Here is a 19412-nt window from a genome sequence, read left to right on the forward strand (position 1 = left end):
CGGGACACCCTCGATTACAAGCTGGAGGAAGTATATTCATGGGCGGAAGTCTATGCTAAAAGAAGGCAAACTAAAGGGTATGCTTCACAAACGGATACCTCTTCCACAGGTAGTGACACGTCTGGACAAAGAGGACCTCAAAACACAGAAACACGAAGAGCAAAAGAGATTCCAACAACCTCTGCACAGACGCCTTTTTTAGAGTCAGGCCCAGACATAAGGGAAGACCCCTGAGGGGCCATAAACATAGAGAAAGAGAAAGATCCACCGATAAAAAAAGAAAAAACCAGGAGGAAGAAATAACAACCAGACAAATTAATGAAGATAATTTGGTCATTAATATATCACAAAAACTCCTCACCAAAAAAGAAATGACCACATTACAGAAAGGCACTTCCTTCATACCCACCACCGATACTGATGTCCTTGAATTGGAAGTAAGTTTGTTTAAACTAACACGCAAATTACGACTCAGAAACTTCTTTGATAACATTGTTACAGATGATAAAAGAGAAGAAGAAGATGAACTTAAGGGACTTCGACCACATAGCAACTACATGGCACCTGTGAGCCACAAGGCAATAGATTTATTTGAAACCCTCTGCAAACAAGATATACAGTCTATCAAGTTTTGCAATAAGAAACATACCAACATACCGTTCAGTGAATTGAATATCATCAGAAACATTAGTAACGATGAATCTGTGATTTGTCAGAAAGCTGACAAGGGTGGAACTTTAGTCATAATGGACCGGTCATACTATGAGTCACAAGTCACGGAACATCTGGAAGACACCAACCTCTACATGAAAATACAACACAATCCCACTAGAGAAATTCAAGATACTTTTTCACAGATTTTGAAAAAAGCTATAGACAATGGCACCATTAAAGAAAAAACCAAACAATACCTGACACAGATGGATCCACGGAGCCCGTCATTCTACATGACACCGAAAGTGCACAAAGATTTGAAAAATCCACCATGTAGACCCATAGTGTCTACCTCCAAGAGCATTCATGAACCAATAGGAAAGTTCCTTGATAAGTATCTTCAACCCTTTGCAATGGAAGCCCAGTCATATATAAAAGACACTACAGACTTTTTGAACAAATTGGCTACTATTAACATCACTAAAGAACAACAAATAGTCATGGCTACCATTGACGTCAAAGCCTTGTACACGTCCATTCCCCATCAATCAGGCATAGAGGCAGTTGAAAAAGCTTTACTCCACAGTAATTATGAAGATACCATGAAAGTCTTTTTGATGGAACTCCTTCAGTTCACCCTTATGCACAGTTATTTCAAATATGGTGATGAATGGTACATTCAAAAGAGCGGCACATCTATGGGCAATTCGGCAGCTCCCACATATGCCAATATCTTCATGAGGGACTATGAAGATACAAACATTTTGAGCCAGGAGATTTGGAAGGAACATATCAAACTTTATGTTCGATTTATCGACGACATTTTCATTGTTTGGGAAGGGGCCAAAGAAGTTCTATCATCGGAAATATCCAAACTAAATTTGATTGACGAACGCATACAGTTCACTTGGGACATCCAAGAAAAAAACATCAACTTTCTAGATGTAACTATTATCAGAGGTGATTCCACTTTCAATACGACTCTATACAGAAAGAACACAGACCGCAACAACTTACTTAGTTATGACAGCTTTCATCCTCCAGCCCTAAAGAGACACCTACCATATTCTCAACTAATGAGGGTGAAACGAGTAGTCTCGGAACCGGAGAAAGCGGAGAAACAAATGGACGAAATGTCTACACGATTCCAAAAGAGAGGTTACCCCACGCCAATCTTGAATGAAGCCAGAAAGAGAATCAAAAATGTGTCCAGAGAAAGTCTATTAATCAACAAACCGGTGAATAAAGAACAACGCATTACATGCGTGAGTAAATTTTCCACATCCAGCCAATCCTTTAAAAATATCATTAAAAAACATTGGTCCATACTTCGGGTGGAACCAGATTTTAAGGGAGCCTTTGAGCAAGAACCACTATTTGCACACACCAGACCCATGAATGTGGGACAACTACTTAAATCAAGACCTAAGATTAGTTTGTTCACCACATTTAAAGGAACTCTGCCATGTATGAACTGTAACAACTGTGGGAACATTATTAAAGGCAACAAGTTATCTCCTCCTGAGTTTAAAGACATTATCAACTTGAAAGTAAATGGCACATGTGACACAATGAATGTTATATATGTATTGAGTTGTCCATGCAAACTACACTACGTGGGACACACTGAGCGCAAATTAAAAATTCGGCTGAATGAACACAAGAGCAACATTAGAACTAAAATGCTCAAGTCCACGGTTGCCATGCATTTTATGGAAGCCAAACACGAGATAACTGAACTTAAGGCACGCATTCTTGAAGTTGTGGAAAAACATGAAGGCATCAACACCAAAACACAACTTCTGAAGAGAGAAAATCACTGGATATATTGTTTAAGGACTTTGAGACCGGGGGGCCTCAATGAAAGGGTGGAATTTCTTTGTTATTTGTAATTGCACTGTTATCGGTCTACTTTCTCCTTGCATGGAGACATCTGGTTATTTGTACCTTTATCTGAGTTACACTGCATTGTAGCACACAAGTTCCATAATCCTTAGCGCATTGCGTAGGTACAGACTCCACCCACCCATTTCCCTTTATTCCTCTTCCGCCACTCCGTGTAAGTTCAAACGGAGCGTAGCGGATTTCACAGAGAGCGGCACACTACTTTTTTCACTGGTAAGCCTATACAGCTAGCAGCGCGACACATTATTTTATGCCAGATTGTTTCGGTTTAAACAGTTACTATGTAGCTACTTTAGCGGTTTATTTAACTCAAACTTAATACCGCTTTGTTTCCCGCACAAGTTTGGCAGGGTTTCCCTTTAACGCATAGAAGAAACAGCTTTGTTTAAACCTCATGTCAGTCACGAACTCTGATATACTTATCACATTATCTTTCGCGCCACTTTGACATCTTAGCAACCAGTACCATATAGTGTTGTCCAATTTGTTGGGAAAGCGTGTTTTTTTAAAAATTGTAACATTACCACAACTACCTACATGTTATATATACAGCTGAACTTGGTTATTTTAGGTATATAGCTTTTTTATCCGATTATGTTAGTAGCTACTGTTTAATATATTTTTGGTTGGTGTTCAGAACGTAGTACTAATTACCGTCGTTTCAACCCACAGATCCCTTGATAAAGGCGCCGGCTTGCGCCGAAATGCATTGGGAGGCCATGGGAGGCCAGTGAAATGCTTATTAAGCTAAGAATATCAGATTGAGAATCATATTGTTACGATGCTTGATGTGAATTAACATTATGGATATCGTCACACACCATGGATTATCAATAAATTGAATTATCCTCATGGAGAACTGATAAACTGTTTCAAAATTCTTGCTGGTTACTCAGCACATACTCGTGCTAGGGGTTACAAGTTGATTAGGAACTTGTTTGTATCCGTTGTCACATATAACATAAAACACACGCTCCATTGAAGTATCTGTTGGGATGATATGATGCTCCAGGATTTTTAAAGAGACACTATAGTAGTATACAGAAGTATTGAAGAAGTTGATGCATACTTACTGCCAAAGAAATTGTTAGCACCATGAGCCTCCAAGACGGTAGGGGTGTGGTGCTTTAATAGCAACCTGAAATAGGGCAGAAAAAAATAAAAACAAAACAAAACACTTTGTCATAATCCAGTTTGTCTTCGTATCACTTACTTAGTCACGTTGTTACTGTAACCCTTAGATCTGGCTCGGCTGTGCCGTACTCACAAACAGCAGGAGAATCCCTGTCCTTGACTGCCCCTGACCGCGGCTCCATCGATACTGTGAGCAGCTCAGAAGATGAGTTTAAGTACCCTTCAATTATCATAAAGTGCAGAAAAACCGGAAAGGACGAGGGGGGCCTTTTAATGTAATTCCGGTTTTAGTCATCGTCAGCTCAAATTGACTCAAAGCACCTGTGTAGGTACAGGGAACACTGTGTGCGTCAGTGCGGCAAATGGAGAGGAAATATCTTGTTGCCGCACTTGCGCCGTGTAAACTACTACCCTGTAGGTGCCGGGAAACTCGAATGTATCAGTGCTGCAATTGGAGGGGAAATATCTTGTTGCCGCGCATGCACGGTGTGAACTACTGCCTTGAAGTCTTGGAATAATCAAAAATGTAGTTACTCGTGCGCAGTAAGAGTCGCACTATGTATTCGTATAGAAGTAAACTATTCACTGTGGATATGTCTCTGAGAAATAAAGCAACAAAGTTGGGTGGCACATGGTAAAACCCAAGCTCTGTGGCAGCGCTTCAAGACTTTCTCACGAAAAAAGGGGTGTGGGGGCAGTAAGCATGTGCATCAAAAAGGTAGCGGCACACCGGCATAGCATGGGCAAATTTAACTTTAAAATAATAAGTGCCGCCACACCCCCTGAAAGTTCGGAAAATGAAGGAAAAATGGAAACCCATTGTTATCGTTTCTGCATCAAATCTTGGATCATGAAAAACTACGGAATAATACCCACAGCATGGAATGCTTATTCCCTATGGTGTGTGTACACACTTTAGTACTTAGTTTGTCCATGCAAAGTTGATAATGTTTTATCACTGTCTGTACACTTAGGAGCCAGTAAGTACTTTGGACACGCCAAGGAACAGATGCCCAAACAAAGTCCTATGGAAGGATGGTATTCGGAAAGTGTTTTCCAAGACAGTTGCCCCCAAGGGATGTCATCGTTAAGCCTGTTGATATGGGTAGCCAAAGGAAAAACCCAATGTTGTTCTTTTTCAAAAAGGCCTTTCTCTGAATTCAGTTGCTCAATAATCGTCCATTGGAGGTCATTCACAGAGTGCAACTCATTCAAAAAATGGGGAGCCATTTTAGTTGTACTCTTTTGCACCTTACATTACTTTTGTGTTAATTAATTCTGATTTTGGCAGACCTAGTCGTCATCCCTATGTATTCGAGCCCACATGGGCACGTGATCATGTCAATGACGTGTCTGCTGTTACAATTAGTGAACTTTCTTTGTTTGCAGGTGCTGCCATTCCTGAAGGTTAGTAGTCTACTCTTTTTAGTTAGGTGGCAGCTACTGCAGTTGCCACAGGGGGGGGTCACCTTGTACCCATCCGAGTGTAGGTTGTTCTGGTTCATTTATACGCGGCCGCATATGAACCAGGATGTCTTTAAGGTGACGGCTTTGTTTGAGGGCGAAAAGAGGTTTCTCCAATTTTAGGTTACCACATACAAGGGTTCGCCAGAGTTTATTGACAATTTTGGAGACCTCATTAGAGTGTGTATTAAAGGTTGTCACTCAGATAGTCCTTATATTTTGTTCCTTTTGTTCTCTCTCTTCCAGGAGGGCTTCCCTGTGGTTGTTGCGAGCCCTGTTCAGGGCTCTGTCAATCACAGGTGTAGGGTATTGTCGGTTCAAAAGCTTGTTTTTGAGGTCCACTAATTGTGTCTTGTAATCCTTCACGCTAGAACAATTCCGTCTCAAACGGAGATACAGGCCATATGGAAGGTTATCACGCAAATGTCGCGGATGAAAACAGTCATACCTCAGAAGACAGTTTCTAGAGGTAGGTTTGAAATGTGTTGTGGTTTTAAGGTAGCCTGCCTCTGGGTAGATGTTTAAATCCAAAAAGACCATCATTTCACTTGACACAGTGCATGTGAATTTCAAGAAGTTGTTCTGTCTGTTAAGCCAGTCCATAAATTGTGTCAATGACTGGAGATTTCCCTCCCAGATGACCAAGACATCATCTATGTAACGTCTCCATTTTATTATGTTGTGTCTGAAGGGGTTACTTTGATGGAGGATTTCATGCGTCTCCAGATGGTGGACGTAGAGCCCGGCCAGACTAGGGGCAAAGGTGCTCCCCAAGCTGGTCCCGTGACTCTGCAGGTACAGCGTTTTTTCATATTGGAAAAAGTTCTTCATTAGGGCTAGAGAGATACACTCCATCACTACACTCCTCGGTGTCTGGTTTTTCCAAGTTGTCTAGAAAAGGACCTCCTCAATGATGTTGAGGGTTTCTTCATGCGGTAAGCTGGTGTACAAGCTCTCTACATCCAGGCTTAGTAGAAGTGTAGTGGGGTCAAAAGGTAGGTTTTGTAGAAGCTGAAGTACAGCTTTAGTATCCTTCAGGTATGTGTTTGTTGCCTGTACCAGGAGATGTGAAAAAAGCGTCCGCGAATCTGGACTGAGGTTCTAGAATGGAACTGATCCCCAAGACGATTGGTCTCCCTGGGGGTTTGTTTAGATCCTTACGTATTTTAGGAATGGTGTATAAGTAGGTAGTCCTTGGTGGTGTCTGGACTAGGAAGTCTGCCTCTTTTTTGGACAACCAATCGTGGGTCAAGGCTTCCTCCACCATTCCCTGGATCTTGATGCGTAAGGTTTCTGTCGGGTCCTCATGTAAGATAGTATAGTTCCTCCTGTCTGCTCAGAGTCTTAGAGGCATTTGTAGGTAGTCGTTTGCGATTCGCAAACCCCGGAAACGGCAATTTGGCATGTAGGTGCCACATAGCAAAATAAGAAATCGCAAAAATTGCGATTCCTTATTTTGCTCAAGCATTTAAGGAATCGCAATTTTGCGATTCCTTAAATGCAATGTAGGGGTGCCTTCAAAATAGCGATTTGGGCTTAAGGAATCGCAAAATACCACCTACTCCAAGTAGATGGTATTTTGCGATTTCCTTTCAAAATTATTTTTTTTTTAAATTCAAAGTGCCATGTGGTGCACAGACTTGCCCTTAGGGCATGTGTGTGCGCTACATGTACTTACAGGCACATTCCAGGGGTGCAACAGTTATCCTTTGGACACCCTGGCACCCTTGGAATTGCGATTCTCAAATTGCGGGTTTCTCATAGAAAATCGCAATTTGAGAATGTATCCCCATTCTTTCCTATGGGCCTCTTGGCCCATAGGAATGAATGGGACACTCATTCCTTAATTGCGATTCACAATTTGCAAATGGCAATTAGGGAATTTTTGAGATTCGCTAAAAAATTGCGAATTTTTACCTAGATTCCATTTTGCAATTCTCAAATAGCAATTCCTTAAAAATCGCTATTTAAGAATCGCAAAATGTGAATTACCTTCATATGCCCCTTAGACACTCCTGGTCATACGCTGTAGCAGTTTGAATAACGATGACCCCCCCCCCCTGTCTACGGGTTTTATGATAATGTCTTTGTTGTCTGCAAGTTGTTTGATTGCCTCTTGTTCCAATCTGCTGGTGTTGTGAAACACATTCTTATCCATTGTGGTCAGACTGCCTAGATCCGTCACTACCGCCTTTTCAAAGGCCAGTAATTCGACCGGCAGAACAGTGTCAGGTGGGGTGAAATTCGACTTTGGTTTCAACCCTGTGTCAGTGGGAGTGGAAGTGTCCTTTTTATCTTTAAAGAAGGCTTGTAATTTCAGTATGCGCACAAAATCTTGCATCTCGGTGTGGATTTTTTAAAGTGTCCAGCCTTTTAGTTAGTACCAAACCTAAACCCTTATTGAGAACAGTTTTCTGTGTGTCGGTCAGTGTAAAAGGGGTGATGTTGACCACTAGGTCCCCCTTCTGCTGGTTGACGGTTGGTTCTGGAGGATGCCTGTCATGCTCCTTGTTGCCACTCATGGGTCCTCTTGTCCCCCTGTCTGTCAGGTCATGTTGTTGCCCCTCCTGTTCCTGCCTTGTCTGGGTCCTGGGCATGACCCTAAAAAAGGCAGATGGCCATAAAAGCTCCCATCATAATCAGGAGCCCATTGTTGGAACTGGGGTCCTGTTGAGTGTGGTCTGTACTGGTACAGTTGGAAATGCGGTGGGCCCTGGTATGGTTGGTACATCAATGGTCCTTTGAAACCTCTCCATCCCCTCTGTCTAGGGTAGAATGGTTTCTGTTATCTTTGTCCCCCTCTCTGGTATCTGTGGGGCTAGTGCCCACTCGAGTTTGACCCATTAGAGCTGCAGTCTGATGTATCACTGTCCTGGTCACTGTTGTAATCTCTTGTGCGATAATCCTCTCTGGTATAGGGATAAGCTTTTTCATAAGTGAAGCGAACTTTGTCTTTTTAAAATTTGTAAATTTGCTTTGTTTTAACGTGAGTTCAAAATCCATCATTTGCTGGTTAAGCTCATCCAGATGTTTTTTAAAGACAGAGTGGGACTGGTAGGTTTTGAGTTGGATCTCTAGTTTCTAAATATCAATTTTAAGTTATTGGGATATTCTTGTGGCGGTTTTTATAATCAGGACTAGCCAGTCCCTGGTACAGTGCCACAAGATTAGTGACCAGTCCTTCTTAAAAGCCATATCATTCTGAAAAATTAAAGGTTAGTTTTTCACTGTGAGGCCCTGCTGGGCCAATTTTGCCCTTAAGTATTCCGTCATCAATAATCCATGTTGTGCCACTTTTATTTGGGTTCTCCTAAGGGTTGTGAGTTCGTCCCAATCAGCTACACTCGGACTTGGTTCTGTATTGCTCAGGCCTTCAGAAGGGTTGATTGCTGCTAGAATTCGGTCTATCTCATCTTCTCCGAACGTGAGGCCGTTCTTGTCAGTCCTGTTTATAGTTCTGTCAACAACTTGGCAGATATTGTGGAGGTAATTTTGGCGTGTATTTGTACGAAGAAATATATGTGTATTGTACCTGTATTTTTTTCTTTAAGTCTGAAGAATTAAAATTTTCTCCCACAGCTTTGCGCTGTCTGAACAATAAATACAACAAAAAGGGAGAGGAGAGATGAGATGTAATGGATTTGGTCTTCCCAGGTACAATTACTTAAACAAAGATAATCCACACAGGGATGTTGCTGGAGTGGACCCTACAATGGTGGGGAGCACACAGTGTTCTATAAATACCCCTCAAACACCAAAAGGACCATTGGTGTCATGCTTCATCATTGAGGTCTTCGCACCCCTCTACGGGATGCGGCGTGCCACTAACCAACGGAATACGTGGGAGCACTAAGGTTTTGACTATGTGTGGTGTGAGGCGGGAGCATGTCGTTAAGTGAGTGGTGGGTTCGAAAAAGTGTGGGCCTGGCACGTGGGGTCTAATACATTTTTATGGGCTGTGTCTTCACTATTATAAAGGGGGGTGTTGAGGTGTATTTGTATGTTAATGTACATCACCTCATGAGTGCGTCAACATGTTTCAAAGCTGGGCTTCTTCTTCAGGATGGGGTTGCACAGACCCCTACCTTACTCACGTCAAGATGTCCCTTAACATGACTGTTAAACCTATTTAAGTTTAATTCGGCTAACTGAGACTAATATGTGCCTCAGTTTTTAATATACAGATATCTGCAATGTATACCTGTAACGAAAGGGAAAGAACGCAAAAAAAGAAACACATCGCATTATAGTTGTGAAATATCCAAATGCTGGTACAATGACCTAGAAAAATGTGAGGGCAACACTACCTAGACATAATATGTCATCCTATTCCTGTGAGGTGCCCTGTAAAGGAAAAAGACAGACACAAGACGTACACACATATAACATAAAACACAAACTCTGTTGAAATATCTGTTAGGATGATATGATGCTCCAGGATTTTTACAGAGGCACTATAGTAGTATACAGAAGTATAAAAGAAGTTGTTGCATACTTGCTGCCAAACAAATTGTTAGCACCATGAGCCTCCAAGACGGTAGGGGTGTGGTGCTTAAATAGCAACCTGAAATAGGGCAGAAAAAAGTAAAAACAAAAACAAAAATCTTTGTCATAATCCAGTTTGTCTTCGTATCACTTACTTAGTCACGTTGTTACTGTAACCCTTAGATCTGGGTCGGCTGTGCATTACTCACAAACAGCAAAAGAATCCCTGTCCTTGACTGCACCTGACCGCGGCTCCGTCGATTCTGTGAGCAGCTCAGAAGATGAGTTTAAGTACCCTTCAATTATCGTAAGGTGCCGAAAAAAGGGAAAGGACGAGGGCCTTTTCAGGTAATTCCAGTTTTAGTAATCATCAGCTCAAATTGACTCAAAACACCTGTAACGGTTAAGGGAATACTGCGTGTGTCAGTCTAGCGAGTGGAGAGAAAGTAACTTGTTGCCGCCCTGCGAGGTGTAAACTACTACCCTGTAGGTGCCGGGAAACCTGCATGCGTCAGTGCAGTGATTGGAGAGGAAATATCTCATTGTCGCGCAGGTGTGGTGTGAACTACTGCCTTGTAGTCTTGGAATAATTAAAAGATGTAGTTACGCGTGCGCAGTAAGCGTCGCACTATGTATTCATATCGAAATAACCTATTCTCTGTGTATTTGTCTCTGAGAAATAAAGCAACAAATTTGGGTGGCACATGGTAAAACCCAAGCTCTGTGGCAGCGCTTCAAGACTTTCTTACGTAAAAGGGGGGGGGCAGTAAGCATGTTCATCAAAAAGGTAGCGGCATACTGAAATAGTAAGGGCACATTTAACTTTAAAATAATAAGTGGTGCCACATCCCCTGAAAGCTCGGAAAATTTAGAACAAATGGAATCCCAGAGTTATTGTTTCTGCAATAAATCTTGGATCATGAAAAAATACGGAATAATACGCACAGCATGGAATGCTTATTCCCTCATGGTGTGTGTACACACTTTAGTACTTAGTTTGCGCATGCAAAGTTGATAATGTTTTATCGCCATCTGTACACTTAGGAACAGGTAAGTACTTTGGACACGCCAAGGAACAGATGCCAAAACAAAGCCCTATGGAAGGATTGTATTGAGAAAGTGTTTACTAACACAGTTGCCCCCAAGGGATGCCATCGTTAAGCCCGTTGATATGGGTACCCAAACGAAAAACCCAACTTTGTTCTTTTTCAAAAAGGCCTTTCTCTGAACTCAGTTGCTCAATAATCGTCCTTTGGAGGTCATTCACAGAGTGCAACTCATTCAAAAAATGGGAAGCCATTTCAGTTGTACTCTTTTTGCACCTCACATTGCTTTTGTGTTCATTCTGATTTTGGCAGACCTAGTCGTCATCCCTATGTATTCGAACCCACATGGGCACGTGATCATGTTAATGACGTGTCTACTGTTACAATTAGTGAACTTTCTTTGTTCCCAGATGCTGCCATTCCTGAAGGTTAGTTGTCTACTCTTTTTAGTTAGGTGGCAGCTACTGCAGTTGCCACAGAGGTGGTCACCTTGTTCCCATTGGAATGTGGGTTGTTCTGGTTCGTTTATACGTGGCCGCGTATAAACCAGGATATCTTTGAGGTTCCGGCTTCGTTTGTGGGCGAAAAGAGGTTTATCAAATTTTAGGTTACCACATACAAGGGTTCGCCAGTGTTTATTGATGACTTTGGAGACCTCATTGGAGTGTGTATTAAAGGTTGTCACACAGATAGGCCTTATATTTGGTTCCTTTTGTTCTCTCTCTTCCAGGAGGGCTTCCCTGTGGTTGTTGCGAGCCCTTTTCATGGCTCTGTCAATCACAGGTGTAGGGTATTGTCGGTTCAAAATTGTGTCTTGTAATCCTTCACGCTAGAACAATTCCGTCGCAAACAGAGAAACTGGCCATACGGAAGGTTATCACGCAAATGTCACAGATGAAAATTGTCATACCTCCGAAGACAGTTTCTAGAGGTAGGTTTGAAATGTGTTGTCGGTTTAAGGTAGCCTGCCTCTGGGTAGATGTTTAAATCCAAAAAGACCATCATTTCTTTTGACACAGTGCTTGTGAATTTCAGGAAGTTTTTCTGTCTGCTAAGCCAGACCATAAATTGTGTCACCGACTGGAGATTTTCCTCCCAGATGACCAAGACATCATCTATGTAACGTCTCTATGTTATTATGTTGTGTCTGAATGGGTTACTTTGATGGAGGATTTTATGCGTCTCCAGATGGTGGATGTAGAGCCCGGCCTGACTAGAGGCAAAGGTGCTCCCCATGCTGGTCCCGTGACTCTGCAGGGACAGCGTTTTTTCATATTGGAAAAAGTTATTTTTAGGGCTAGAGAGATGCACTCCATCACCACACTCCTCGGTGTCTGGTATTTCCAAATTGTCGAGAAAAGGACCACCTCAATGATGTTGAGGGTTTCGTCATGCGGTAAGCTGGTGTTCAGGCTCTCTAAATCCAGGCTTAGTAGTAGTTGTGTTGGGGTCAAAAGGTAGGTTTTGTAGAAGCTGAAGTACAGGTTTGGTATCCTTCAGGTATGTGTTTGTTGCCTGTACCAGGGGACATAAAAAAGCATCCGCAAATCTGGACAGAGGTTCTAGAATGAAACCGACCCCCGAGACGATTGATCTCCCTGAGGGTTTGTTTAGATCCTTATGTATTTTAGAAATGGTGTAAAAGTAGGGAGTCCTAGGTAACTTCTGGACTAGGAAGTCCGCCTCTTTTTTGGACAACCAATCGTGGGTCAAGGCTTCCCCCATCATTCCTTGGATCTTGATGCGTAAGGTTTCTGTGGGGTCCTCGTGTAAGATAGTAAAGTTCCTCCTGTGTGCTAGGAGTCTTACCAAAATCTTGCATCTCGGTGTGGATTTTGAAAGTGTCCAGGCTTTTAGTTGGTACGAAACCTAAACCCTTCTTGAGAACAGTTTTCTGTGTGTCGGTCAGAAACAGAAAACTGTTCTCAATAAGGGTTTAGGTTTTGTACCTACTAAAAGGCTGAGCACTTTCAAAATCCACACCGAAATACAAGATTTTGTGTGCAAATTGAAATTACAAGCCTTCTTTAAAGATAAAGAGGACACTTCCACTCCCACTGACACAGGGTTGAAACCAAAGTCGAATTTCGCCCCACCTGACACCGTTCTGCCGGTCCAATTACTGGCCTTCGAAAAGGCGGTAATGACGGATCTAGGCAGTCTGACCACAATGGATAAGAATGTGTTTCACAACACTAGCAGATTGGAACAAGAGGCAATCAAACAACTTGTGGACAACAAGACATTACCATAAAACCCGCAGATAGGGGGGGGGGGCATCATTATTCAAACTGCTATAGCGTATGACCAGGAGTGTCTAAGACTCCTAGCAGACAGGAGGAACTATACTATCTTACACGAGGACCCCACAGAAACCTTACGCATCAAGATCCAGGGAATGGTGGAGGCAGCCTTAACCCACGATTGGTTGTCCAAAAAAGAGGCAGACTTCCTAGTTCGTAAGTCACCTAGGACTCCCTACTTTTACACCATTCCGAAAATACATAAGGATCTAAAAAGAAAACCCCAGGGAGGCCAATCATCTCGGGGATCGGTTCCATTCTAGAACCTCTGTCCAGATTCGCAGACGCTTTTTTACGTCGCCTGGTACAGGCAACAAACACATACCTGAAGGATGCCAAAGCTGGTCTTCAGCTTCTACAAAACTTACCTTTTGACCCCACTACACAACTACTACTAAGCCTGAATGCAGAGAGCCTGTACACCAGCTTACCGCATGACAAAACCCTCAATATCATTGAGGAGGTCCTTTTCTCGACAACTTGGAAATACCAGACACTGAGTAGTGTGGTGATGGAGTGTATCTCTCTAGCCCTAATGAACAATTTTTTCCAATATGAAAAGATGCTGTACCTGCAGAGTCACGGAACCAGCATGGGGAGCACCTTTGCCCCTAGTCTGGCCGGGCTCTACGTCCACCATCTGGGTACGCATAAAATCCTCCATCAAAGTAACCCCTACAGACACAACATAATAACATGGAGACGTTACATAGATGATGTCTTTGTCATCTGCAAGGGAGATCTCCAGTCAGTGGCACAATTTATGGACTGGCTTAACAGACAGAACAACTTCCTGAAATTCACAAGCACTGTGTCAAGTGAAATGATGGTCTTTTTGGATTTAAACATCTACCAAGAAGCAGGCTACCTTAAAACGACAACACAATTCAAACCTACATCTAGAAACTGTCTTCTGAGGAGGACAGTTTTCATCCACGAAATTTGCGTGATAACCTTCCATATGGCCAGTTTACCCGTTTGTGACAGAACTGTTCTAGCGTGAAGGATTACAAGACACTATCAGCGGACCTCAAAAACAAACTTTTGAACCGACAATACCCTACACCTGTGATTGAAAGAGCCATGAAAAGGGTTTGCAACAACCACAGGAAAGCCCTCCTGGAAGAGAGAGAACAAAAGGAACTAAATATAAGGCCTATCTGTGTGACATCCTTTAATACACACTCCAATGAGGTCTCCAAATCGTCAATAAACACTGGCGAACCCTTGTATGTGGTAACCTACAATTTGATAAACCTCTTTTCGCCCACATACAAAGCCGGAACCTTAAAGACATCCTGGTTCATACGCGGCCGCGTATAAACGACCCAGAACAACCTACACTCCAATGGGTTCAAGGCCACCACCCCTATGGCAACTGCAGTAGCTGCCACCTAACTAAAAAGAGTAGACAACTAACCTTCAGGAATGGCCGCACCTGGGAACAAAGAAAGTTCACTAATTGTAACAGCAGACACGTCATTTACATGATCACGTGCCCATGTGGGCTCGAATACATAGGGATGACGACTAGGTCTACCAAAATCAGAATTAATGAACACAAAAGCAATGTGAGGTGCAAAAAGAGTTCAACTAAAATGGCTTCCCATTTTTTGAATGAGTTTCCCTCTGTGAATGACCTCCAATGGACGATTATTGAGCAACTGAGTTCAGAGAAAGGCCTTTTGGAAAAAGAACAACGTTGGGGATTTTTGTTTAGGTACCCATATCAACGGGCTTAACGATGACATCCCTTGGGGGCAACTGTCTTAGTAAACGCTTTCCGAATACAATCCTTCCATAGGGCTTTGTTTGGGCATCTGTTCCTTGGCGTGTCCAAAGTACTTACCGGCTTCTAAGTGTACAGAAGGCGATAAAACATTATCAACTTTGCATGCACAAACTAAGTACTAAAGTGTGTACAAACACCATGAGGGAATAAGCATTCCATGCTGTGTGTATTATCCCGTAATTTTTCATGATCCAAGATTTGATGCAGAAACGATAACACTGGGTTTCCATTTTTTCTTCATTTTCCAAACTTTCAGGGGGTGTGGCGGCACTTATTATTTTAAAGTTAAATATGCCCATACTATTCCGGTATACCGCTACCTTTTTGATGCACATGCTTACTGCCCCCCCCCCCCTTTTGTGAGAAAGTCTTGAAGTGCTGCAACAGAGCTTGGGTTTTACCATGTGCTACCCAACTTTGTCGCTTTATTTCTCAGAGACAAATCCACAGTGAATAGTTTACTTTATATGAATACATAGTGCGACTCTTACTGCACACAAGTAACTACATCTTTTGATTATTCCAAGACTACAAGGCAGTAGTTCACACCGCGCATACGTGGCAATGAGATATTTCCTAGCCAATCGTTGCACTGACGCATGCGGGTTTCCCGGCACCTACAGGGTAGTAGTTTACACCACGCAGGCGCGGCAATGAGAGACTTCCTCTCCACTTGCCGCACTGACGCACGCAGTGTTCCCTGTACCTACACAGGTGTTTTGAGTCAATTTGAGCTGACGATTACTAAAACCGGAATTACCTTAAAAGGTCCTCGTCCTTTTCGGTTTTTCGACTCATGACGATTACTGAAGGGTACTTAAACTCATCTTTTGAGCTGCTCACAGAATCGACAGAGCCGCGGTCAGGGGCAGCTAAGGACAGGGATTATCTTGCTGTTTGTGAGTACGGCACAGCTGAGCCAGATGTAAGGGTTACAGTAACAATGTTACTAAGTAAGTGATACAAAGACAAACTGGATTATGACAAAGTTTTTTGTTTTTGTTTTTACTTTTTTCTGCTTTTTTTCAGGTTGCTATTTAAGCACCACACCCCTACCGTCTTGGAGGTTCATGGTGCTAACAATTTGTTTGGCAGCAAGTATGCACCAACTTTTTTTATACTTCTGTATACTACTTAAGTGTCTCTTTAAAAATCATGGAGCATCATATCATCCCAACGGATATTTCAATAGAGCGTGTGTTTTATGTGATGTGTGTGTTCGTCTTGTGTCTGTCTTTTTACTTTACAGGGCACCTCACAGGAATAGGATAACATATTATGTCTAGGTAGTGTTACCCTCACATTTTCTAGGTCACTGCACCAGCATTTGGATATTTCACAACTATAATGCATTTGTTTATTTCTTTGTGTTCTTTCCATTTCATTACAGGTATACATTGCTGATATCTATCAAATAAAAATTGAGGCACATATTAGTCTTGGTTAGTCAAATTAAACTTAATTAAATTTAACAGTTATGTTACGGGACATCTTGACGTGAGTAAGGTGGGGATCTGTGCAACCCCATCCTGAAGTAGAAGCCCAGCTTCGAAACATGTTGACGCACTCATGAAATGTTGTACATTGATTTACAAATACACCTCAACACCCCCCTTTTTAATAGTGCCAGCACGGAGGCCCATTAAAATTTATTAGACCTCATGTGCCAGGCCCTTTTATATTTTTAACTACCCACACTTTTTCGAACCCACCACTCACTTAACGACATGATCCCTCCTCACACCACACATAGTGTAGCAGCGCTATAAAAGGGAAATCCAGTGTTTGCTTAGGGATTACCACTTGCTACGACCTTTTCCCTCCTGAGGCGGAAGCCGGGAGGTCTCCACTCTATTCTTGCACCTTTTAATCTGTGTGTTGTGTCCTGTCTGTTTAGACATTTTTATACTGTGCAGTTTTGGCTCACGCTTCTCGCTTGAATAATAAGCGTTTGTGTTGAAAGCTAGAGACTTCCCAGCGCTCCTAGGCGCTTCGTCTGCTCCCTCACCCTTTCTTTGTTATTCAGACCACCCTCGGCCAAGCATTGACGCCGAGGGCTGGGATCTGACTTTGGCGGCCATCTTGGGGGTAGGACTCGCCGCCCTCGCGCTCTAGCAGCGCTATAAAAAGCACGCTTCTTCCTCCGCGTAGCGGACGCGTACAGCGGACGCGCCGGGCCTGCGCCGGAGTCGCGCCAGAGTCCTGCCCGTCTGCGCCCGTCAGCGTCCCGGAGGCGTACGGCGTGGCAGACTGTTATTTCCCTTACACACTGTACCTCTGTGGTATTATGTTCTCCTATTCGTCCCAGGAGCTCCGCTCTTTTAATAAACCTGCCGATCTCTGTCATGCGGTATTTCCTGGCCGTTATAAGGGTAAGCGTAAATGCCCGGGTTGTAACTGGCATCTCACAAGCGTCCACCCCCCCATATCTAGTAAGGAGGAGCGAAACGCTAAACATCTTTGCTTACTCCTTAACACCAGATCAGTCCACCAACATGCCCAGGAGATCTTTGATCTCCTGTCTACTGAAAAACCTGCTTGTCTGATGTTAACTGAGACATGGCTGAGTGAGTCCTCACACCCTGATATTGTATCTGCGATACCCCCTGAGTATAATATCTTCAGGCAAGACAGAGGGAAGGGCAGAGGGGGGGGCGTGGCTCTTGTGGTGAAAAAAACCTATACGTGCTCTGTCATTCACACGGAGGTCATCACGGGCCCCGAATCCCTTGCTTTTGCCTTATCCCTGTCACCCCAACAATCGCTCAAGGGGCTTTTAGTGTACAGATCTCCTGGTCCTGCAGGATCTTTTTTTGAGGAACTTCAATCTGTTATTTCTACACTAGCCTTAAGAGCTGAGCACTGTGTACTGGCCGGAGATGTCAATTTCCATATGGAAGATTGCTCTGACCCGGACACTATCAAGATGACCGATCTCACAGCCTCTTTGGGCCTGTTCCCCTATCTTTCTGGACCTACCCATGACAAAGGCCACACATTAGATCAGGTTTTTTCCACTCTCCTGGTTGAGGTGACTGCACTGCTGCCGGTATTATGGTCCGACCATCGACTAGCCCACTTTTTAATACTAGGCATCGAGAAACCAGCAGTTATTGCTATGAGACAGCAGGGATGTGCCTTTAGGGCTTATCATCGGGTGACCCCGGATCTGTTAGCCCAGGCCCTCCTGAACCATCCTGTCTCCTACACCGGTGACCTGGATAATGATCTTGAAATCTTGCAGACCTGGCTCTTAGATAGACTGAATGAGCTTGCCCCAGTGCTGCCTCCTCGAACTGCCATGAAACGGGTTTCGGCACCATGGTTCACTGAAGTGTTGCCGCACTCCCGTAGGCAGTGTAAAGTTGCCGATCGGACGTGGAGGGCCCAGTATGATGCCGAGGCAAAGTTGACCTATAGATCTATGATTAAATCTTATCATAGACAAGTATTTCAGGAAAAAAAATGCTACTTCGCCAGGAGAATCGAGGAAGCAGCAAACTCTTGCAAGGAGATTTTCTCGATTGTCAGGGAATGTACAACCTTGCGTTCTAACTCAGTACAGGAAGCTCCGTCTGAGACTTGGGCCGCCACTATAGCTAATTTTTTTACTACAAAAATCAGGCAGATACAGGATTCTTTCCCCACTAGACCGACGGTCGATTCCATGACCTTTCTGGAGTGACCAGCTCACTCTCTCTCTTCTGGTCCTGTATTGGCGGTTTTTCCGCCTCTCATGATATCTTCGTCATTATCACTTATGACGAATCTTAAATCTGGATCGCCACGCGACCCCTGCCCGGCTAAATTTTTAGCTAAAATGGCAGCTATTGTAAACTCTCTAGCCAACCCTATCCTGAATCTTTCCCTGAGTCAGGGGGCTATTCCGCAGTCATGGAAGCAGGCTATGGTTATCCCTCTTCTCAAAAAACCGAGCCTTGCCCCAGAAGTCCCTGCCAATTACAGGCCCATCTCGCTCCTTCCGGCCCTTACCAAAATCCTTGAGAAGCATGTACACGGTGTGCTCTCCAATTTTCTGGAGTCCAATGAGCTATTGCACGCTTCTCAATCAGGCTTCCGCCCCAATTTAAGCACAGAAACAGCGCTATTGGAGGTTTCGGAGGACGTTAAGGAGACGCTGGATGTTGGAGGCAGGGTGATGCTAGTCATGTTGGACCTGTCGGCGGCCTTCGACACCGTCCCCCACGAGGATCTCCTCGTAAGACTTCATGACATAGGTCTGAGGGGGACGGTGCTCAGTTGGTTTCGCTCCTTTCTAGCCAACCGCCGAAAAACGGTCTGGGTCTCCCCTGGATCCGCTGAGATGTCGCCTTTGGGAGTCGGAGTTCCTCGGGGCTCTGTATTGAGCCCAACTCTATTTAACATCTTTATGACCCCTTTGGCGACATTGGTGGAGTCCTTCGGGGCCCAGATCGTTTCCTACGCCGATGACACCCAGCTTCTCTTTACCTGCCGGAAGGGTGAAGAATTTAATGGTGAAAGTATCCGGGAGTGCCTTGGGGCTGTCTTTAATTGGTTCCAACTGAACAGCACCAAGTGCAACTCAGACAAATCTGAGATACTTTTTTTCGGATGTCCATCTGATCCGGATTGGCATGGGTGGTGGCC

General features: G+C 43.6%; 1 protein-coding gene across 1 annotated transcript in view; it reads right to left on the reverse strand.

Annotated features, from left to right (window-relative positions):
• Nucleotides 1-19412, reverse strand: part of LOC147697232 (cytoplasmic tyrosine-protein kinase BMX-like) — a 619305-nt gene that overhangs the window by 483849 nt on the left and 116044 nt on the right. Inside the window, exon 5 of the mRNA XM_086936120.1 lies at nucleotides 15544-15655. Within this exon, the coding sequence (XP_086792246.1) occupies nucleotides 15544-15655 (112 nt within the window). The remainder of the gene's footprint in view (nucleotides 1-15543; nucleotides 15656-19412) is intronic.

Source organism: Lissotriton vulgaris, chromosome 8 (assembly GCF_964263255.1).
Source record: "Lissotriton vulgaris chromosome 8, aLisVul1.2, whole genome shotgun sequence".
Classification (NCBI taxonomy): Eukaryota; Metazoa; Chordata; class Amphibia; order Caudata; family Salamandridae; genus Lissotriton; species Lissotriton vulgaris.